This window comes from Malus domestica, chromosome 16 (assembly GCF_042453785.1).
Source record: "Malus domestica chromosome 16, GDT2T_hap1".
NCBI lineage: Eukaryota > Viridiplantae > Streptophyta > Magnoliopsida > Rosales > Rosaceae > Malus > Malus domestica.
This window is the reverse complement of record NC_091676.1, coordinates 13165611-13189109: the sequence shown is the minus strand read 5'-3', so window position 1 is coordinate 13189109 and position 23499 is coordinate 13165611. Positions and strand designations below refer to the sequence as shown.

General features: G+C 38.7%; 3 protein-coding genes and 1 long non-coding RNA gene across 7 annotated transcripts; 1 reads left to right on the top strand and 3 right to left on the bottom strand.

Moving 5' to 3' along the window:
* Positions 1–1557: 1557 nt before the first annotated feature.
* On the bottom strand, positions 1558–5633 carry LOC103407018 (probable protein phosphatase 2C 40). Of its 3 annotated transcripts, XM_029095802.2 has the most exons (5): positions 5188–5559; positions 4661–4705; positions 2988–4169; positions 2549–2813; positions 1558–1900 (listed from the first exon to the last, which is right to left on the bottom strand). In XM_029095802.2, exons 2-5 carry the CDS (start codon positions 4700–4702, stop codon positions 1773–1775), a joined length of 1617 nt encoding a protein of 538 aa, XP_028951635.1. In that variant the 5' UTR covers positions 4703–4705; positions 5188–5559; the 3' UTR covers positions 1558–1772. The 3 variants fall into 3 exon arrangements, with proteins under 3 accessions (XP_028951635.1, XP_028951636.1, XP_028951634.1); XM_029095803.2 differs by lacking the exon at positions 4661–4705 and having other exon boundaries at positions 5188–5633; XM_029095801.2 differs by lacking the exon at positions 5188–5559 and having other exon boundaries at positions 4661–4824.
* A 2575-nt stretch (positions 5634–8208) lies between these two features.
* LOC139193211 (uncharacterized) lies at positions 8209–9239 on the bottom strand. Of its 2 annotated transcripts, XR_011577626.1 has the most exons (3): positions 8936–9203; positions 8768–8833; positions 8209–8521 (listed from the first exon to the last, which is right to left on the bottom strand). It is a non-coding gene; the product is annotated as an uncharacterized lncRNA (long non-coding RNA). The 2 variants fall into 2 exon arrangements; XR_011577625.1 differs by lacking the exon at positions 8768–8833 and having other exon boundaries at positions 8936–9239.
* Positions 9240–12182: 2943 nt separating this feature from the next.
* Positions 12183–13134, top strand: LOC103455129 (putative F-box protein At1g67623). Its single transcript, XM_008394729.4, has one exon. The coding sequence runs from the start codon at positions 12223–12225 to the stop codon at positions 13033–13035; it is 813 nt and encodes a 270-aa protein (XP_008392951.1). The 5' UTR covers positions 12183–12222; the 3' UTR covers positions 13036–13134.
* Positions 13135–13408: 274 nt separating this feature from the next.
* LOC103454449 (small ribosomal subunit protein eS21y) lies at positions 13409–14816 on the bottom strand. The gene is made up of 4 exons (XM_008394035.4): positions 14686–14816; positions 14510–14581; positions 14270–14402; positions 13409–13706 (listed from the first exon to the last, which is right to left on the bottom strand). The coding sequence occupies exons 2-4, from the start codon at positions 14557–14559 to the stop codon at positions 13641–13643; spliced, it is 249 nt and encodes an 82-aa protein (XP_008392257.1). The 5' UTR covers positions 14560–14581; positions 14686–14816; the 3' UTR covers positions 13409–13640.
* Between the last annotated feature and the right edge of the window lie 8683 nt (positions 14817–23499).

Below are 23499 nucleotides of genomic sequence, written 5' to 3'. Positions count from 1 at the left end.
TATGACACACTCTCTCACTTTTTAGAGACAAACTTTAGAACACTCACACTTTTCATAAAGACCTTATATCTCACTTTCACACTTACAAAGTGGAACTCATTTCTTGGTTTTTGCTTGCATTACATAAACTAACTGCAGTCGTTGTCCCTTCATTGTTGGTATCCCTAAGATTTTGAGGTGTCGATATACCTTCACATCTCATGGACCAAACAAGACATAATTTCTTAATGATGTCAATTGCACCACTGAAAGAATATTTTTCTCCAATCCTGGGACATGGTAAACATCATGAAGTGACACATGGTTAATGTTGTACCGAGGCACTATTACTGTATTACCGATATGAGCAGGATCTGGGTTTGAAAAGGGTTGTGGGACACGAGATAGAAGCAGATGGGAGGAACAAAGCAGAGAGGGGTGAAGCAAGCAGATTTGGCTTAGCAGTCCAGCCAATTTCGGGGGGCCTCGCTAAGACCCTTCAACGAAACTTTTAGTCTGACTTAGTCTAGGCGAGTCTCATTAAACATAGTCTGGGAGTGAAACAAACAAAGGACTAAACCAAGGTGTAATCCAGTCTAGTCCAAGGAAGTTTAGTGAAGCTAACAAACAGCCCTTAAAGGTTCAGTGATGAAAACCCTAATGTGTTTTATTTGAGTAGTGAAAAATAAAGATTTAATGGCTAAAGTATAGGAATGAATCGAAAAAGAAATCTTTATTGGTTTTACCTCCTTTTTCTTATGAAGAGAATGAATCTTTAACAAATTTTTGTTAGAACTAATGGTGTTTGTAAACAAAGAATCATTTAAGCTTAATTGTTTAGGCATGCTTTTGCAAGACCTAAAAATGCTTTCAAATAATAATCAAAAGAGCCTTTTTGAACAGTTACAAGTGGCTCCGAATCATAAGAATGTGATTTTGTTAAGAAGTGCTTACAAATGTTTTTTCAAGAAGCGTTATAACTTTTCATATAAATTTTAGCCTGCTTAAATCTAATTAAAGTATTTTTGTTGAAAGTGGCCATGTATACAAGTGCTTCCTACAAAAGTATTATCGAATGGCTTGTAGGTCTCTTTGTGAAGTTTGGAAAGAATAGAATAGAATACAATCAATATATTGATTCCCTTGGTTCCCATATGAAAGTGCAATTGACATTCGTAAGAAAAAGCTTAGGTCAACAATAGAGCATCCCTTCATTATTCATCAGTATCCGCCAGAAAATATTCTTTTCCTTGTTTTTGGTTGAATGCCAGAAAATATTCTTTGAAATAATTAACTATCAGCAAAAGAATAAACAAACAAAAAAATTGATATGATTGATAAGAGCATAATGGGCAACCCAGCCAACATGGCTCCCCTTTTGTGAGGGTACGACCAACGTCTATCGTACCATTCATGAGAGAGAAAAAGATTGTTATAATCTCATAAGAAAAGATATGAAAGTACTTGGAGCTAACAGAAGACTTGGTGCAAAATTGAGCGCACTGACATTCTAGGATTCATCAGCTGACTCCACTTTATTTAGTGGGATAAGGCTTTTGCCAAGCAAAATTGCCAAAATTGCAGAAAAAATTATATAATTTATTTGCCCTTCTTGAACAAGCCTGCAGATGAATGCAATGAAGCAGTCTTTTGCCAAGCAAAATTTGGTAAATTGTAAACATTATTGTAGAGCAGGAGCAAAGTATATCTGACATCCACTATATACAATTTGAAACCTACCACTCTGGACTGCCAAAAATATCAATCATTCCATTACACCACGAAAAATAATCTTACACGCAAGTTGATGCCTTTGTCGTGCGCTGATTTGTACCCAGCATAATCACAATTACTGTTACATCATCGTGATACTTCCTCCGCCTTCCTGCCGGAATGTTCATGAGTTCTTCCATGCTGAGACCTGCAATGAACGCATAATGTGCTTAATGGCCTGGCAAACGAAAACCATGCTAAAAGGCTAAATGCAACCAACCCTGTATTGGTATTTACTTTTGGAAGACTTCAGAATACCAAATTTTGGAAGCAAATGTGAATGCATGCCTTAGGGTGTGGTGTGGTGGACGGATGGATATCGGTGTTAAATATCATCTAAGTTAAATTTGGTCTTAAAATGTTTCAATCAAATATGATTTCAGGAAGAAATCTGTGTCAAAACTGGAGTTTTGTTACCAACAACGTACAATTAAGAGGACATTACACGAGAAGTTAACAAACAGCATCAAATTAAATTGAGACAACTTATTTTAAACTGAAAGATCTGTTATCTTTCAACAAATGCAAGAGGTCGTAAGATAATAATACCACATACGCCACAGAAGCAATCTAAAAGCAGAGAAACCGAAAGTGAGAGAACTACGAGCAATTACAAATCAATTGCTTCTCTATCTTGGTTAAACTGATTGAGGTTAGCTTTGTGTTTAATAAAAGTACCCTATCAGATACAAAGCAAACTTGTAAGGGATTTGGATGGAATGACAACAATATATATAAAATAATAATAATAATAATAATAATAATAATAATAATAATAATAATAATAAAACTCTACCTGCAGAATTGGCTGCTCTCACTACAAGCTGCTCGAGCAGAAACTTAGCAGGGTCGCCGGAGGGGTTGCTCAAGATATAGGAATGGACAAGCTTTACTGCCTCGTCATTCGTAAAAAAGTCAAACAAGCCATCACTACCAAGTACTACAAAGCAATCTGATTTTGATATTCTGTGCACATTCAACGCTGGTTGAGTGGAAACGTATGGTGGGCTTATGAGGTTACGAACTTGAAGAATTCCCATCAATGCATCATTCAGTTTTTTCTGCGCAAAAGTGAAAAGAAAATAGAATCAGTAATCACCACTAATTGAAAATATAATGATAATGATGAAGGGGCATAAGACTTAAATACACCAGATAAAGTCAGTTCATCTAAAAAACTTCTTTTTATCCTACTTGGTGTTGGTGCATAATTGTTAAACAGTAAGAGTAACCACCTTTTTCAAGTAACCAACTCCAAAAGCTCGAGTGACCTTCAATTTCCCCTTTACTTTTCCAGCCACGACGGTCATGGGATCGTCAGGATGTTCACACAAAACTCTCATTCTCTCACTTTCGTCATCAACTGTATGACTATCAGTGAGCTGGATAGCTTTTAACCTATCACTCCCACTCATTAAATAACCATCACCATATGTTGCCAATACAGCTCGGCTGTCACCTAAATTAAGTGTATACAAATCCTTCCCATGTAGAAGTGCAACTAAAACACAACACCCAACAGAAACTAAATCTGGGCGATCCACCATTTCCTGGTCAACCATGCATAGAAAGTCATTCTCAGCCTGACTAAGAGCTCGTTGGAGGCTATCAAGCACCCCATGCCTAAACGAATCAGTTAATGTTTTTACTTTAGCACATGGAGCATTCTTAGAGGTATTGTCAAAACTTGAATCCTTGTGTGCATAAATTCTGGATGAAAATCTTTCCCCGCTAATAGTAGTATCATCTCCTATGTATGGAAGGGACTCATCTATATCTAGATCATTAGAAGCTTTGTTGGATTCCTGACTTGATTCCCAGTCTAATGAATTAAAGTGAAATACAATGGTTTCATACAGTGTCCCAGCCAGAAAATCAGCTGCGTCTCTTCCATTGAAACCGTCATAAATTGCACAAAAGAGCCACCCATTTTCTTCAGAACAAACAGCTTGGACCCTGTCTTCACCAGCAGGTCCACCTGCCACTTGCACTTCCATGCCACTAAGAAAACTATCATTTCTGGAAGGACTCGTGGATTTCATTAAGTAAGAATCAGAATCAGGCGTAGATGGACTGCAACTTAAGTTCGATATACTACTCTGAAAAGAAGATGATAATATATCCAACCTTGACATAGACGGTGAAGAGGGAACTCTACGAAATGAATTAGGAGAGTCCCAACTAGGAAGTATTTCTGCCCCTATCAAACCATTGCAGATATTTGTGTTTGCCAGAGTGGCATTTGCACTTAAGGCAGCACCAGACAAGCAAGAGAAACTACTGTTCCTTCGGAATTCAGGCAGGGTTTCATATTCACCGGAATCCTCACAAAAACTGCCTCTGTTGCTATTGCATTGATAGCCAAAGCTTACTTTTAGCTCTCCTTCAGGTTTAACCATAGTTTCTCCTAGCATGATCTACAGATGAAAACATACAAACATCTAGGTTATTCATTAACTCATCAAACGTTTGCAATGTATCAACTTGGAATTGATTTGGTTATCTTTATTGCACAAATACCGAATTTTCTCCAAATAACATGAACTTATAATTCATCACTGAACCACTGTTTTCTGAAGTGCGTTGTTATAGTTTAAATGGTGATACATTGGAAAACTTGAAGATCCGTTAATATAACTAGAAAAGAAAAACGGTAAATACACAGCTTCTTAACTTCAAATTCTTTTATCTATGACAATGATGTAAAAAGTGTGTGCCTTTGTGTGGATGTGTGAAACACCGAAAGTGAATTTTCTGAGCTATAAGCCACAAGAATGCATAGATCTCCAAGTTCAATGATCAATACAAATAATTTAAATGCTTATTCACAACAAGAAAATAAATTGAGTTGATCAACTAAACATGGAGCTTATGGGGGCTAATAGCTCTAGTGATCAAGAACATTTACCGTTGTACGAAGGGCATAGTTTGAAACTCCGTCCCCTTGCATAAACTAGATGATTAAAGAAAACAGAACGAAACTAAAAAGGTTAGAACCAGGCAGTGTGACTGGCCCGTTGCATCCAAGTTCGAATCCCCCTCCCTTACATTAGAATAGTTTAGAATAGAATATGGCCGTGTGAAAAAGAGAATGAACTAAACTTGGAGCTTAAGGAAAATAGAAAATACAGAAATTATGACAATTCAAAAAAGAACAAAAGCAATCATAATATACTTATATCCTCATTACTCCATCGAAAAATCAACACTTGGCAATAAACATACGGTTCCAAAAGTGATTCTTTTAATTGCAGAAGCAATAAAAAAAAACCCAACAGGGTGAAACAACAAGCAAACTCAATCAAATAAAAGGTTCAGAAACATAGAAAATATGGTTCAAGCAAAACCCAATAACTATTTGTGAATTGTAATTTATGTATTCATACATTTATCAAAGAAACACAAGAAGAAACGGAGTTGGGATTGAAAACCCACCTGGCCCAGTTGTCCTTCAACAAAGAGGCCCCCAGAAGAGCAATGGAAACAACCCCAGAATGCCGCTAGTGCTATACAACATATATAAATATATGTGTGTGTGTGTGTAAAGGTCTATATATAAAAAGAGTGATGGGCTATTGGGTAGTAAGAGGGAGTGATAAAGGGTATGAATTTGGAAAGAAAAAGCAGAAAAGCAAGCAAACAGCAGATCTGAGAGAAAAAGAGAGACTTAGAGAGAGAGAGAGAGGTGTGAGTGGAGTGGAGAATCTGTATCTGGGTGGTACATAAAAGGGGGAGGGGGAGGGGGAGGGGGAGGGGGCGGGAGAAGGAAATGGATGGTGAGGAAGGGGCTTTTGCTGAAATTAGCGGAATTTGTTTGGCTGGCATTTTGGCTTTTTGTCTATTCGTGCTCTTACCGGTAATGCCGTTTTCCCAGTTCCATTTGAACTCTGTCATTCATCAATTGTATTATGCTTATTATATTATTCTTTTATTTTTATTTTTTTAACTAACGATATTATTTATACTAGAAGTGAGCTTTAAGGTTTAGGGTCTAAATTTATTTAATTAACGAGAACGAGAACGAGAATTTGATTGCAAAAAGGAAGCACGTTACTCCAACCAACTTAATTAAGCTTGGCAAGTCACGATTATCAATCATTTTCGAGCTCGGGGTCACAGTCAAGCAAACTCACCAGTTCAGAGCATAAAACCTGGGACCTCCCAAATTTTTTGTTTATTAGAGAATCGTAGTTCGCGTCCTTACCACTAGACAACTTGTTGCAATTGTAAATAACATGTTATTCATATAATGTTTTAGTTGGCCTAGCCCACGGATCACATCCAAAGTACAAGCGTGGTATTTTGTTATGTTATTATAATTTTTCAAATTAATAATTTAATTCCTCCGATAAAGCTCTTTTCAATTTCTTAATTTGAAAATAATTTATTATCTTCATATTAATTTGTTTTGGTTAATAAAAGTTTAAACAGAGAGGAGTTTACCTTATTGTAGAGTCAAGATATACCATAAGTTTTTTTGAGATCTGTATGTTAATTTTTTGTTAACAAACGATAAAACAGTCCACATAAGATTCATTTATCCTATTTCACCAAAACAAAAAAAAAATCATCTAAACTATGGAAAAAAAAATTGATTTGGATTTAGAGAAATAAGGACACAACTCTAACTAATTTGCCTAAGAACATCTTCAATGGAAACTCTAAATGGAGTCCCTACAACCGTATAGTCCCTTAATATAGGGACAAATGACTTCCAATGGGCCGGAATCAAAGACCTCAAAGTATTTAAATACATAGGAATTCGCCGAATATCTCAAAAGAATTCTCAAATATGAAGACTACATATAAGGACTCAAATAGTTGACTCCAAATTAATTTTAAGTAGGAATGGTGCTGCTCTTTTTGTTTTTTTTCCTTGTTTTTTGAATCCATCCAAGTGGGCAACTTCTCATTTGCCTTTTTTTTTTAAAAAAAAAAATCTTGAAAAATCAGTGTTAGAGATAGATTTTTATTTTTATCAATAGTTACAATATTTCAATGAAATGAATAATATTTTTTTAGTCCTTATATTTAGAGATTATACTACAAGAAGTTTTCATTGTAGACAATATTCTTTTAGGAAATCGAATATTGCTCTAAAACTCTTAAATAAGTCCTAAAAAATGATAGTAAAAATCCTAAGTAGGAACTTCCATTAAAGATGCTCTAAGACGAGTTACAATACATAACTTCTGTCCTTCTTTGCTTTTTCATTTTTCTAATTTGGCTAATGTCAACCAATGTCTCCATCAGACGGTCGATTTTGGCTGAGTTAATAGGTCATCAGATGCGATAGTAAATGACCGAGAGATGGCTTCAAACTTCCCCAATCAACCTTCCGCGTTTATCAGTGGATTTGACCTGGTCAAAACCCTAACGAGAAGCCACGTTTCAACCCAAGGGAAAAGTTGAAGCCAAAGAAAATAAGAGCCGACACAAACTTTTTGACCGTAAACACGAGTTCAGGCAAGCTGATTAAAACAACGTGCTATGTCTTGATATTTAAGTTCGAATCTTATTCTTGTAATTTAAAATAATTTTTATAATTTTTATGATCTTATCGTTTGTCAATGTACACGAAAGTTTTGAGAGATTTTTCAGTGTGATTAATCACGAGATGGTACATCACGTGTCATTATAAAAATAAGGAGATATGTGTAGTAAAAAATTAACAACTTAAAATACAAAATTTTCCACCACTTATATTAAAACATGTGATGTACCACTTGTGTTCTCGTCACAACTAAAAATTTCTCGAAAGTTTTAAGCACCCAAATGAAAAACAAAGTGTAATCCAAACTTTTGTAATCCAAACTTTTGTACATTTCCAATGAATTTGTAAGTTTATCTAAAATGTAGGAAGATTGTGAAACTTGAAGCGATGCTTTCCAAGCATTTTCTGATGCGGCCTGTGGACCACACAAGCATTTTCCTAGTACACGCCACAGGCATGGCATTGGCGATTTCCAGCTGCCCGATGAGAGTTTCGAGTCTTAATCGAAACTCGAAACCAGGAAATCCAAATGAGGATGGCGATGCTTTCGCCTCGTTCGTGCGAGACAAACTGCTCTCCTAGTCTATGCCTGTGGAGTGTCAATGGATTCCCAATATACTAATTAAACGGAACTGTTTAATAAAATACGGAATACACGCACACAATACAAACAAATTACAGCCGTTGCTTCGCTTTTGGCAGAATCGTCAAAAACCAGAAAAAGATTTATAGGTTTACAATAACTCAATTAAATATATTTGATGGTTCCAATATGCATGAGACTCTTGGTAGATTCCAATACATGCATGAGAGCCTTGGTTACTGCATCAAGATAAATATTGCAACTCACTTTCCTCCTCTCTATGTCCGTATTTGAGTGAAATATTGCAACTTACTACTGACTACAATCAAAAGGAAGGATCATTGTGCTGTTATGTGGAGAATTGCTTGGACAGCTGACGTTTACCATATCTAAACTCAGAGTGATCGTGCTTTTCTGTTTATTTTAAATTAAGAAACTCAATCGCCAATGAACGAGGATTGAGGAAACAATCAAAAAGAAGGTTCTTGCCGACTAATAAGTTCAGTTCCCTCATGCTAACAGAAGACTTTGCAACAAGAAACATGCCGACACCTTCTAATATAGGCTTAAAGCAATAAAGCAGAAATAATCATACCCCGGAGGGAAATGGTAGCCTTTGGTTGGCTCTACATCACCCAATCCCACATTTCCCATACATGGATGTATCCAGCAAATGCCCGGCCGAGTGAAGCCTGCACAAAAACAACTCCACAATCAATCATCAAAATATGAAATATGAAACAACGACTAAGCAAACGAGCTTCGGAGTATTTTGGCCGAAAATCGAACTTGGAGTTTGTTGTACAATAATAGTTTAATCAAAGAACAAGCACAGCAACTTAAATGATAAACTTAAACAATCAAATGAGTCGATTTCTTCGAGTATATGCGTAATTAGCTTTTGCTAGACTCATCCACACACAACACCACCTCTTCACCTTTCTCGAATTTCGGACTCCGATTCCTCGCCGGAATTCTCAACGAAAATTCACCTCTCCCAGACCCTGCGTAAAGCGGGAGCCTTGTGCACTGAGTACCACCTTTTTTTTAAACATTTGAAGACTAAAGAAGAATAATATCAAGTTATTAACAATCTGATTACTTACTATGCCGTCTTTGGACCGCACATCTTCGGCTATGAATTTGATGCCGGAATCGGCAACGACGATGACGCCTGTATCGGCAGGTTGACCACTGCCTTGCGGATGGAAAAATCGTCCGCTTCCCTTGCAGGTTCTCTCGGGAAAGAAACATAACAGAAAGGAAAGGACTGAAGAGTCTGAAGTAAAAAGCAACTGATTGCTAATCTAACATCTAATCTAACAAAATATATTGTTTCGTAAAAATATAAAATAAAATAAAAGTTTAAAATATTGATATTGGTAGAAATATCGATATACAAATTTGTAGAAATATCGACGCGTATATTGAATACATCACAAATTTGTATATCGAATATCTATATAGATATCAGTTGCATTCTATAGATATTATGGAAATTTAAAGTCAAACTTGGGATTGTCAAACATGGATTTGTACAAAATATAAAAGTTTTTCCAATATATAAAAAGATGGGTCCGATATGAGGTGAAGTTTAGACTTCACCACCCATTTTCATATATGTCTTTGATCTTTTAGATATTTTATTGAAATATCGACTACATCGAATAAATTTTAAACACAGATAATAAGTACTTAGTTAAAATAATTTCCATGTAAATTTTAAGGCCAATAAAAAGATATTTTAAGGCTTTTTTTAGTAGCTTCAATAAATGAGTGTGATACTAATATATTAAATTTTTACATAAATTTATTTTTATAAGACCATTTTCAACTATTGGAGTAAAACCTACAATTTTTAACCCATAAAATTTAAGTTTTGACCCAGAAATAACTTTTCTGCTCCAACTCTTCTAACCTAAAATTTTAGTCTCAGATTATTAAAGAATGAATCTCACCCATTAGATTTGAAGGAGATGGAAATCTATGCCGTCTGATAGAATTAAAGGAGATGGGATTGCATATTGGTGGCCGACAACCCCATTAGGTTGGGCCCCACTTCCCCTCAAAGTGTCCCATTTTCCTTGCTTTTTGGTGCGCTGCCACGCTTTTAGTGCATTAACTAGCACGCCTTCTCTTTTTTCACAGCGCGTCTACAAGCATAGTGGGCCAGGATATTTAGCCCATGCTGGTTTCTTGGCTGGTGTACAAGTTATTTTATTTTAGTTCTAGCACTTAACCCAATTTTAGAACAAGGGTTGGAATGAAATGGGGGGAGTATAAGGGAAATTTTAGAACTTACTCCTAAGGTCGGAGTTGGTCTAATAAGCCAGAAAATTTGAGGTGATACAAATTTATTGTACTCTAATAAACTTATGAGTGTCATACCGATATTGAACTAACAATAGCTCAAACTCAGGCGGCATGTTTCATATTACCTATATATGTGTATCACACACACTCAAACTACTATGAAATACCTAATGAGAAAGAAGGCACGTTGTGATTTATTCTTCCAATATCTCTCTTATCTCTCTTTTGTTCTCTTTCTCTATATTTTATTTCTAATACTTTATCAGTACGAGACGCTATTGATTTCAACGTCAAACTAAAGAGACAAAATTGACTTTGAATTCATGTATTTCTTATTGCGTATTTGTGAGCTTAATCAATATCTTATAGTCAAATATTTTGATCAATGACCTAGATATATCTACAATCTACAATTTACATCATTCGCCATTATTATTTATTTCTTAAATAATCCAATCTATTTTACACTTTATATACTACCAATTTATGGTTAAGCATGACCATAATTGCTTGCTTTAATAGTACTTCTAATTATTTTCAAAAGCAACTTGTTGCATATTTCAAATTTCAAATTATTTTATGCATGAATTTTATCCATTTCAAAAGGTTTTACTAGGGGTGGTTCGGTATGGGATACCAAATCGAAATCCATGTCCCGATTTCCAAATCGAAATTTTTGGGAATCCCAAATCGAATACCGATCCCAAACCAATTTTTAGGGAATCTCAATTTTCGGGAATCCGGAAATAATTTCTAGATTTCGGGACAAATCGGGAATCCCGAAATGATTTTGGGCTTTTGAACTAAAATTCAACCTTTTATATTGGGTTGTTAATCTGTTGCAGACTAAATTTTCTTAATAAATTTCATAGGTCATTGTAAGTTACAAGTATACAACCAAACCAATCTGTTGCAATAAAAATAAATTTAATCTGTGCATAGATTAAATTTCATGGAGGGCTTGAGCATCAAAATTCCCATTAGTCATTAGCGTGCATTTCACTCCTCCTTCCCCTCCTTATCTGTCCTAGTCATTTACAATGCCAAACTTTTTCGTGTTTCCCATGCACACACAGACACACATATATACATTCACACCAGGAAGGATAAATCATACGCAATTTATATGCAACGGTTGAGATTAAATCTCAACAGAATCCAACGGCTATTAAAATTCTAAATATATATTTAAAAATTAAATAATATATATTTTTTTTTCAGTTCGGTTTGGGATTACCGAAATCCCAAAAACTTGAGACCGATTCCCGTACCAAAATTTCAGGATCGGTTTGGTATTGGGCACCGAAATTTTCGAGAATTTAGGTTTGGGATTTTTTCAGTTTGGTTTCAGGAATTTTTCGGCTCGGTTTGGGATTTTTGGGATTTTTTTTCCAGCCGTAGGTTTTACAGTGTGTTAACCTTTTATGTTTATTTTTATATGTATTTGTCATATTAAAGGTCGATGAACACAAAATAATTGGACGAGTCTTGTTTATAAGATCAAAGTATAGTCATTTTCTAAAACTAAACCTTTTTTTTTATATATATACTTTTTAGCTAGCCAACCAGAGTTAAATTTGCTGGCTCTGCCTTGAAGATACATCTATAAAAAGTGTATTACTTATAAAGTATGCTAGTGTTGGAGTGTGACACAGTTTAACCTCGTAATTCATATTTTTTCATAGCAATTCGAATTTAAAATAATTTTCAATATTGAGTAGCCAAACACCATTACCCTCCTATATGAAGTAATTTTTCTTAGTTGGTAGTAGGGCAAAAGATTCTGTATTAGCATGAAACAAATCCAATACCGATTTAGCCAAGTTAACTGGTTATTAATAACAAATCCAAGTATTTAAAACTCTATAACCTCTTTTGACCTAAAAAAAAAAAAAACAAATCCAAGTTGTATTAGTAACAAATCCAATTCCGATTTGGCGTCGGTTGCTTCTTGTCCTCTTCCTACAAGGATAAAGACTGCATCTGTTTGACTATATATAATCGCACGCAACGTTGTTTAATTGCTTCTTGTACCGTCAGCAAAGCAAACTGATTTCGTTTTCTCCTTCCCAAGTTCTCCATGGTTCGCTCTTTTGTTCTTATTCCAGGCATCGTCAACGGCGCCTCTCGCAGGATCAAGAAGAAGAACAAGAAGAAACCTCGAAACGCCTCCTCGTCCATTCAATCTCTTCCGAACGAGGTTCTGGTCCAAGTACTCGCGAAGGTCGCTTCGCGCTCCTTCGATGATCTTTATTCAGCCATGTTAAGCTGCAAGGATTTCAACGAAAGTGCTCAAGATGATCACATATTCGAGCACGTCGACATTAGCAAGTTCCCGCTGGTTTCTTGGCGCGCAAGTGAAAAACACACGAGGTTTCTGATGCGGTGCAGGGATCTCGGCAATTCGGAGGCCTTGTACAGGCAAGGGATGCGCGACCTCTTCACAAGCAAGAGGATAGAACCTGCGGGGGTCGAGTCTCTGAAGAGGGCAGCCTCAAAGGGTCACGTAGAAGCAACGTACGTGTACGGAGCGATCTTGGTGTGTTGCGGGGGCGATTCAAGGCAGAAAGGACTTGAGCTTCTGTACTCACTCAACCGCCACAAATCGAGAGGGTTAAGCGTGACAGAATGCCGAGAGAGGATTAAGGAATTGATTTGGAACACAATGTGGGTGAATAGGGAAGTAATAGGTAGAATTGTAGAAGCACACGATGAGAACGCTGCCATGAAAGCATGCAACGACTGTGGAGATCCACAAGGTCCGTACACAATCGAACAAGGATGGGATTTCGATGACCATGATAAATTCAGTAGCTGTAATTCGTGCAGATGGCATCAGGAAGTAAATATATTTTGTGATATATTAAGTCGTAGTCGTGCAAATTATGATTAGATAGTACTTGGAATTTTGAGATTTAAGTCTCATCGAATTTGTATTTTGTAAATAATTTCTTTTGTTTATAAAGTGCTTAGTTTCGGATTTTAATTTTAATCACAAGTGCTAGATTCCTTAAATGTACGTTTGCAAACATTCATGTTCATGTTTGAAGTTTTCGACAATTGACAACATACATGTCAGATGTAAACTTGCGTTGCTTGCTAGCAACCTTTTCGATATTTGAAACCTTGTTTCACAAGGGCAAATCCTCGAGATACTTTTCACTTGTAACTGACAGGACATAATCTATGTCAATACTCAGAAGATAGCCATGGGTATAATTTTTGACATATATCATAAGATAATCATGCATTACGAGTGTAAATCATTTCAAGAAACCAGGAATATATTTAAAGTAGTCAAATGAGTAGAAGTTTCACTACTTTAACAGTCAAAAGAAGCCCAATTCAACAACACCAAAACATCGGCAACTACTTGCAAAAAGCAGTACTAATTGAATAAGAAAAGCCCTCTCAACGTCACATTTTACTTCAGAAATTAAACACTTCCATCCCCAAGAACCGAAGGTTCGAGGAAGCAACAAGAATCATCATCTCTTTCTACTGTTGTTTAACTTCAGTTTTCTTCTTCTGCCAGAGTCGGTCCAAACCACCGTCGGCCTCTCCCTGAAAAAAGAAAGCATGCAAAGGAAATCAGAGAAGAGCAAATGGAAAGCCAAATTGCAAATGACGGATTCAAAATTAAAAACACACGCTAATTAACTTTCAAGTTCCATTGAAAACCTAATCAAACAACCCCTCTGTAACCCAATATCAGAATAATCGAAAAACTTCATACTTAGGTTTAAAATCTCTCGGTAATTGAACAATTTCAAAAACTGTAGTTGCAAACTTGCAATTGCATCCTGATGTAATAAAGTAAATCAGAGCTGACAAAAATGATCGTTGTTTTGGCATAGTTTAGGATTTTCAGCCGCCACCAGTCATTCAATGTGTGAGATTGGTACGTTATTTTTCTCATTGCAGGTTTTGAATGAAGCATAGTAATATAGTGAAAACACAAAGCAAATAAGCAAAATCAATGAAACTAATATAATGAAAACAAAAATACAATCAATTTCCGCAACCATTCTGCACATTCTAATCGCACAGTACATTCACAAATGTCCAATAAAAACACAAATATTACCACAATAGCCCCGTAAATGTACGAATGAAGGAAGGCGAACCTGAGCACGGACGTAGCCGCACAGCGCGAAGGTGGAGAATTGGCCGGTGTAGATGCCATGCTCATCCAAATGCCCAACGTTGATCTGAACAGAAGCGTGGTCCTTGGAGGTGATCAGCCTGTTCGTCGCCGAGCTGCATCCACACACAAACACCACTAAATTTAATCCCAAACCCTCAACTCCCAATCCCAAAACCAAAAAATCACAACAAAAAATCGCCGATTAGATTCGATTGAGTACCATTTCCTCGGGATGTAGAGCTCGGTGATGATTCCTTCCTCGTTTTGCATCTTGGCGATCGAGATCACAACCCTAGAAACCAAATCGAATATACACAGAAACGGATCAGAGAATTTTCTCGAATCGGCGGAGATTTTGAAGACTCGGAACGTAAGGAGGAGAGGAGAAATCTATACCTCTGGGGAAGTCGGAGTGGTGGCGGCAGCTGCTGGAAGTGAAGAGCTCTGCGTTCGTTAGGGTTTTCTAAAATCTGAAGGGGTTTTTGCTTTTATATGAACGGAGGAGTGCGACAGTGATAACTATAAACTGGGCCTATCAGACGAAACCCTATTGGCCCAAAGTTATATGCTGCGGTTGGGCTCCTGTATTGTTCTGGACCCATTGCAGGATAAGGGCTCGGGCTAGACCAGTGACATGAGAGTCCGACACAATGCGTTGAGCGTAATTTATACATACTTGAAGGGTTGAAAATCTTTGTAGGCATTGTATTTTAGAAGATGGGTGATGTTATCCCCACACTCTTTTTTACTTCAAAGATCTCTCTTAGTTTTTTGTCGTCAGATTGAATGAATGAAGATGGTCAGCAGACGGAAAACAGAGGGTGTGTGGAAAGTAAAAGGGGTGTGTGAATAACACTACCTTAGAAGATAGTCGTGTGTACAAGGTCGTCTCTCTAAAATTAGGTGGGACAATGGTGGTTCCATTAAGGGACCAGTTGGGTTCTAGTCTCCCATGACCCTAAAATACGGGAAATAACTCGAAAGGTCTTTCATGAACTCTATGTTAGTTTAGCATGAGACTCGGTAGTACCCACCAAGTACTCGATAAAATGCATGTTCATCATATTTCGACAAGGCTCGAAACGTGATACTTGATGGGCCTCTACATCATTGTTCAACATACGTTGGCAAGGCTAAAAAACATAGCTCGACAAAAGTCGGTAGGGCCACCAAATTCTTGACAAAATGCCTCAGTGACAAAACTTTGCAATAATAGATGAAACTTGATCCGTTTAAAAAAAGTTTTGAATTTTTACATTATGACTTACGTCCATAACAAGATGGGACCATAAAGTAGAGACGAAAGAAATTGAAATACACCAGATCCCCTTTTTGTATGTGTAGTTGCACATACACGTAATCTAATAGGCAAACACACAAAATCTGCCTTGTTTTGAAACAAAAAATGGTATATGTTTTTTAAATTTAGCCAATTTCATCATTTTGTTGTCAAACATTACCAATTTGACATTTCAAATGACCATAAACTAGGTATACAATGACCAATATAGATTTCGATTTCAATCCAAAACATAGTGATAAAAAAGTTTTTAACTCTTCATGTAAATGTCTAATAAGCATGGTCTGAATAGAATTTACCATGGATCGTTACTTTTCAGTACCTTATATTTAAGCCTGACATGTAGGCTTGGAAACTTGACACGTAGTTTTTACCTTTTAAGACTTGGGCCAGAGATTTCCGAACTTATTAAATTTTGGTTTACAAGTTGAGAGATGATAAAGAGATTCGTCAAAAAATTGGACTCTTTATGGACTTTCTGTTATATCATTTTTTTGGCACAGTGTTTTATAATATTGGTATGGAAATTGATGTTAAACTGTGAAGTAACAAGAGTTCATGAAGAGTTCCACTTTAAGAGAATCTCCTTAGTATTTCTCAAACAAGTTTGTTGGCTTCAGTCTTTTGATTTGAATATTTGAATTCAATATTATGGCAATCTCCATTTTTTCTTTCAGGTATTGCAGCAAATCAAACTAATCACTTGACAAATTTTATATATTCTCCAACAACCCAAACTCATTTGAAAATGGTTATACACATCTTTTAAATACGAAATACTTCATCGTCTGACATAAGACGTTTTCAACATATTCCTTCATGTATTTTTTAACGTCGAAGCATTTATTTTCGTCCCGCCGAACACTCCATTTATTACGATGATGTTGTTAATTAAAAAGAATATAAATGTGTCTACCAACCCAAATTAAGAAGGAGATTGGGCATTTTTTGCACAATAAGAGTAGTGGTAGGGATGGTTCTTTTGCTTAAGCTTGATCTTGGTAAAGCTTATAATCGAGTTGAATGGTGCTTTCTTGAAGCTATGATGGAGAAGTTGGGGCTTGCTAGTGAGTGGATTAAGATGGTGATGGCATGTGTTAAATCTGTGTCGTATTCTTTTCTAATTAATGAACAGCCGTGTGGATATTTGACTCCGTCCTAAGGGCTTTGGCAAGGGAACCCATTATCTCCATATCTATTTTTATTATGTGTTGAAGGCCTTTCAGCACTTATTGCACAGAAGGAGCAAGTAGAGGAGTTGAGTGGCATTCGACTATGTGGGAAAGCGCCCACGATTCACCACCTTTTGTTTGCTGACGACAATTTCCTCTTTGGTAGAGCGAATGTGGATGAATGTGCGGTGATTCAACATATTTTAGACATCTACTCTCAAGCTTCTGGTCAATCGGTGAACTTTGGTAAGAGTAGTGTTGCATTTAGTGCGAATGTGCTTCAATATGATCAACAAATGTTAGTAGGTTTCCTTGGCGTTTAGTTGGTGGAACGACATGAGAGATATTTGGGGTTGCCGACATGTGTGGGGAGGAATAAAAAACAAATTTTCTCGTATATCAAGGAGCGAGTGACACAAAAGCTTAACGGGTAGAAAAGTAAGCTCTTGAGTAATGTGGGAAAGGAACTTTTTATAAAGGTTGTTCCTCAAACCCTCCCTTCTTATGCGATGAACTATTTTTTGCTCCCGAAGACATTTTGTTAATAATTACATCAACTTATGGCTACGTTTTGGTGGGGGAATGGTTCAGAGGATCGAAAAATTCATTGACAGTTGTGGGACAAGATGTGTAAACCCAAAGCTGAAGGTGGGTTGGGGTTTCATGATCTCTATGCTTTTAATATGGCAGTGTTGGCTAAGCAAGGGTGGTGGGTGTTCCACCATCCTTCATCCTTGGTGGCGCAAGTTTTCAAGGCACAATATTTCCCGAATTCCTCATTTTGGGAAACGGAAGCCTTTGCATCCTCTTCGTATTGTTGGCAAAGTATTATTAAGGCGAGAGAGGTACTGGTTCAAGGGTCCAGGTGGGTGGTAGGAGATGGTCGGACAATAAGGGTTTGGTTAGATAGGTGGTTACCTCGACCTAGTACTTTCAAGGTAATCTCGGCACCTCCCCCATAAGGGATTCAAATAAAGGTTGAGGAGTTGATTAATACTTCTACAAGGGTATGGTGTACCAATTTGTTATCGGACTTTTTTTTATCCTGGTGAAAGTATTTATAATTCTATCTCTTCCTATTAGTTTCCATGCTCCGGAGGATAAGTTGGTGTGGCACTATGATGAGCGGGGTCTTTTCTCTGTTAAGAGTGGGTATTGGGTGGCTTGGCAATGGCTACAATCCTCTGATAGTAGTTCATCCTCCTCTACCAATGTAAGTGCGTATGCGAGACTTTAGAATCATTTTGGAAGGCTAACATTCCTCCCAAAGTTAAGAATTTCACTTGGAGGGTGTGCCATGATATTCTTCCAACCAAAGTGAATCTCTGTAAGAAATGTGTGGGAGTGAAGTTGGCGCGTGAGGTGTGCCAAGGGGAGGAGGAAACTGCAGAACATGTGCTACTTACATGTCCGTTTGCTAGAGCGGTGTGGTTTAGTTCTCTGTTCGGTCTCCGGTTGTCCGGGAGTATTCGAATACCACTTAAGGATTGGCTGCTTATGGTGCTAGAGAATAAAGAGGTGGACTTTGAGTTGGCTTGTTTGATTATGTGGGGCATTTGGCAAGAAAAGAACTCATGGGTGTGGATGGGTTCCCAAGCGTTACTTATGGTTGTGTGGCAGAAGGTTTCTTCTTGGTTATCAGCATTTCAATCGACGAATTGTGAACCTGCTAGGTCGGGGGGAGTGCCCACCCCACGATGGTCTCCTCTTAGCTAAGGTGGGTCAAGATTAATATGGATGGGGGTGGTGAAGGGCCATACTAATATGAGGGGTGTTGGAGTGGTGATACAGGACTGGATGGGGGGTTTTGGCGGCCAAGGAGTAACAGTTTCCAGGCATCACTTCGGTGCTGCTCCTGAAGCTGTTTGTCGTGCGGTATGTGTGGAGTAAAAAATTATCAAGAAAATTATGGAGGCGACACATGTACTTTTGGGTGAAAAGGACACAACTACCCTCGATCCACACCGGAACTCCCACGTGCAAGCAACGGACAATCACAACTCAATCAAGATCAAAAGTGATCAAAATAGGTATTTATTCAAAATCTATTTCATCCATCCTCATCAAATCCTCCCTACAAGGTAACCCTTAATTATTCATTCAAATTAGGATTAATTAACTAAATTAATTGATTAATTTCCTAATTAATTGATTAATTTCCTAATTAATTGATTAATTTCCTAATTAATTAATTAATTTTCTAATTAATTAATTAATTAATATCCTAATTGATTGCAAGATATTATATTGACATAATATCTTGCAATTACACCCAAAAACCACCATAAGTGGCCAGACCCCTTTTCTCCAAATAAGGGCCGGCCACACCCCTATAAATAGCTCATATTTCTCCCAAAAACCTAAGTCCAACTCTCTTGCAAAATTCTCCAAATTTCTCTAAACACTTTTCCATCAAATTATAACTTTGGCATCGAAGGTTCTTCGGCCAAAGTTTCCCAATTCATCGTGGGCGTGTGAGGCTCTTGGCCTTGACCAAATGTGTTAATTGTTTTGCAGGTGCATTTTCGTCCAAGAAGAAGAAGGCAGAAATTTGCATCCACAAATTGGTGCTTTCATTGAGAGTTTGAGTCACACGCTCGTAAAAGACTCTAGCATTCAAGGTTTTTCGTTTTCTTGTTCATTTGTAGATTTTTCGTACGTTCTTACTCTTGGAATTTTTATTTATAAAAATTCTTAGATAAAACGTAAAAGAGAAGTACAATGACAAGAGATTCGAAAACCTCGACGAACGGAAATTCCAACATTCAAGAAATAGGACCATGACGATCCACAAAACTCAACACGACGATGAGTGGAGCGGCACCACCGTAGCAACCACGACGGTGGCCACCACGGCAGCCACCATTGGCAAGATCCACGGCGCTATGACCACGACTTAAGCCGTGTCGTTCAAGCCCAACGCGAGTCCAACACGTTGCTGAGCCCTAGCCTCGCACCCAGGTGCGCCACACTCCGAGCAACCCACTCATATGGCCCAACCTACTCCCGTGGCCTTCCAAGCAGCCCAAATCGGTCAAAGACCGGTTCAATTGTCCTAGCTCCAAACTTTTGGGCCAACGATTGAACCGGGGGCATTTTCACCTCATTTCTTTGTGGATTTGACATTTCCCAACTTAAATCTTACGCCCGGAGTTTACCACACTTTCACTGCTCAAGGAGACGCATTTCTTTCAATCTCTTCCAACCTAAATGGAGAACAACACTTGTCTCAACAAGTCGTAGAGTTGACGAGATCCCCCGCACAGCAGGTGACCTTGGTGAATCAGCTATTGTAACGCACCGAGATGCAACGTGTCCCAGACGAGGTATCCCAAAGTAGGACAAGGGCAGACAAAGAACCTCTCCAGTAGCGTCCCGGCAAGCAACCACTTGACTAACCATGAACTGAATGTTCGGGCAGTATACACTCCCGACTGGGCCCCCAAGATAGCATATAATCTTGTCTTATCGCGCGGAGGAGGGTGCATTCTCGACTAGGCCCACGGACGAGCATACATTCACGGTTGGGGCCACATTCCGATGGTTAACATGAGCAACCTTCTAGGCGAAGTGTTCATTCGCGGTTAGGCCCGCAATGAGCATCTTCCACCTCACATCGAAGCAAGTAGCACGAAGGACGGAGAGAAGCAATCACTCAGTTTGGCTCAAGTTTAACCAGCAGCTTACGAAGAATTTCTTCACCTACTAGGAACGAACCACATGCACTGCCGCCACGGTATAAACGAGATGAGCACGTAGAAGAGCAGCCTAGACCATCAGGTCAAGACTAGGGGCAGCCGAGAGCTCTGCTACCCCCAACAAAGGTGGATTAAGGAAGAGGTAGAAAGACTCTTAAACGAGTGATTGTGTGATTTCCAACGCAACGAAGTTGCCGAGGAAGCACTACGACGGGACATGGCCAATATGAGCAGGTCACCATTCACGGACGAGATCGAGCAGCCAAAGCCTTCACGCAAGTTTTCCATGCCATATTTCGCAACCTTCAAATAAGATGGAGACCCGAAAAGGCATTTGAATCGCTACCGAAGCTCAATGGTCCTTTATCGGAACAACGATGCTCTTATGTGCAAAATATTCGCCATTACTTTACAAGGTGAGGCCCAAGATTGGCTCCACACCTTACCGCCACGATCTATTAGGAGTTTTGACGATCTTTTCTTAGTTTTCACCAAAGAATATTCATCATACCGCTCGATCAAGAAGAAGTCCGACCACTTGTTCAATGTGAAGAAGAACCTAAAGGAATCGCTTCGCGACTATATGAAGAAGTTCAAAGTAGAGAAAGCAAAGATAATCAAATGTAACGACTTGATAGCTAATCTAGCCGTCCAAAAATGACTTTCAATAGCCCACCTGCTATTCAGAGAATTGATCATGAAAGAAGGTCTAACCCTGACAGACTTTTTCGCTCTGGCAGATAAGCATGCATTTTAGGATAAGGCTCGCCGATGCACATTCAAGGCAAATTTGAGCGATCTTGATTATGAAGTCCCCAACTACTCTGAATGAGATTCAAGGTTTGACTAGACGAGCAGCCACATCTGAAGCATCAATAAGCTCTACCCTCATACGAGAAGAGCTTGAGGCCCAACTACCTATATTCCACTGTTTAAAAGCTATCCTCAATGCAGAAACCAGCTACCAAAAATTCAAAAGCTAACTTTGGCAATAATTGCTGCAACCCAGAAGCTCAAGTTAAACCTTCAAACGCACGCAATCATCCACATGATGCATTATTCCGCCTAATCCAGACCCGCAATGATAAAGGCGCAGACACTGGTGGTGCAAAGTTGTTTTACGAACACAACAACTTAGCCCAAAAGGCACACAAAAGGCAGACAAACACTAGAAGAACACTCGAAAGCAAGTTTTATCCTCGTCGCCCCAGAATATTGTACATAGGAGCAACATGTACCGGCAATTGAGCACCACCTCCTGCTATGTGTCACACAGCCCCAGCCGACCTTTACTTTATAATTCAGCTATAAAGAAGCCTGATACCAGCAGTTGAGCATTTCCTGCTAAGTGAAACATGGCCCAAGCTTCATGGCTCCCTACTGTGCCTTTACACTTAGCCTAGGCGAAGCAACAGAGTGACCCAACGATGTTTCGAAGGCAGCTGAGCATGCCCTAGCCACGCCTGCTTCACCTGATGAAGATTTCTGGCATTTGCACTTTGGCGACGCATCCAACTACAAGGGCTCGGGAGCAGGCATAGCCCTTGTCACCCTAGATGGTTCGATGCTCAAGCAAGCAATCACTCTAGGCTTCAAAGCATCCAACAACGAAGCAAAGTACGAAGCTTTACTAGCAAGCCTCCAAATATCAAAAGACTTGGCGGTAAAAAGCTTGCAATTCATTCTGATTCCCAACTAATCACCAGCTAGACTATTGGGGAGTACACGGTAAAACATCCAAGAATGGCGTAATACTTTGAGAAAGTACACAAACAACTTAAGGCATTTCAGACTTACACCATCACTTAAGTTCTGCGAGCAGACAACGCCCAAGTCGACGTATTAGCCGGCCTAGGCTCCGCCATTGACCACCAACTCAAACACTCTGTTCTGGTGGAGTATCTAGACAAGCCAAGCATAGAGGCGGAGACGACAGCTGAAGTATCACAGGTTAGTATAACTCCAAACTGGCAAAGTTCTATTATAGATTACCTGGTCAATGACACACTCCCCACGAAAATTTTGGAGTCTAGAAATCTCCAAATAAAGGCAGCGCGCTACTACATGTGGAATGACATTCTCGCCCGAATATCCTACACTGTACCACATCTCCAATACCTAGCGCATCCCGACGACCTAAAGGTTATAAGCTCAATCTATGAAGGTGTTTGTGGAAATCACTCTGGAGGTCGATCCTTAGCCTAGAAGGCTCTTAACGCAGGCTACTACTAGCTTACCATGCATTAAGATGCTAAAGAGTTAGTGCAAAATTACGATTGCTGCCAACACTACAAGATGGTACCAGCACTACCTGCCAGCGAGCTACACCCACAGATGAGTCATTGGTCGTTCATGCAGTGGGCAATCAACTTGGTAGGCCCAATGTCGCCCGCTACTGAGGGTAGATCCATGATGATCGTGGCAACCAATTACTTCACCAAATGGGTAGAAGCAAAGCCAATGACAATCATGACTCAGGCGAATATAGAGCTCTTCATATGGAGGAACATTATTTGCCAATTTGGCATCCCTAATCCATCATCACCGACAACGGCTCGTAATTCATGTGCAAAGATTTGGCGAAGTTCTTCCAAAAGTATGACATCAAGCAACACATGTTCACGCCGAGATATCCTCAAGGCAACGGGCATGCCGAAACATCTAACAAGATGATTCTCGACCACCTCAAGAAATCCCTCTCTGACAATAAAGGAAAGTGGCCAAACGACGAGCCACCGTTGAGACTTATTTCTCTTTAGCATTTGGTTCAGAAGCAATCATTTCTCCCAAATGTCATCGTGCCAAGTATCAGCACTCTACTGCCAAGCATTGAGCAGAACAGTAAGGAGATGGCCACAAGCTTAGATCTGGCAGAAGAGAAGCGCGAGCATACCATCACCCTCATCTAAACCTGGCATTCGTGTCGTGTTTTCCGTGTTCGTGTCATTTTCGTGTCATACCCGATATCTTAACGGGTCGTGTCGTGTAACACCCGTTAAAATAAACGGGTAAAATGACCCGACCCGATAAAATTAACAGG

Coding starts and splice junctions, on each gene's coding strand:
- LOC103407018 (XM_029095802.2), bottom strand. CDS start 4,702: ATGCAAGGGGACGGAGTTTCAAACTATGCCCTTCGTACAACG. Junction 2,814..2,987: donor GAGTTGGTTACTTGAAAAAG/GTGGTTACTCTT, acceptor ACTTTTGCGCAG/AAAAAACTGAATGATGCATT. Junction 1,901..2,548: donor GAGAGCAGCCAATTCTGCAG/GTAGAGTTTTAT, acceptor CGTTCATTGCAG/GTCTCAGCATGGAAGAACTC.
- LOC103455129 (XM_008394729.4), top strand. CDS start 12,223: ATGGTTCGCTCTTTTGTTCTTATTCCAGGCATCGTCAACGGCGCCTCT.
- LOC103454449 (XM_008394035.4), bottom strand. CDS start 14,559: ATGCAAAACGAGGAAGGAATCATCACCGAGCTCTACATCCCGAGGAAA. Junction 14,403..14,509: donor CTCTACATCCCGAGGAAATG/GTACTCAATCGA, acceptor GTGTGGATGCAG/CTCGGCGACGAACAGGCTGA. Junction 13,707..14,269: donor GCGGCTACGTCCGTGCTCAG/GTTCGCCTTCCT, acceptor TTCTTTTTTCAG/GGAGAGGCCGACGGTGGTTT.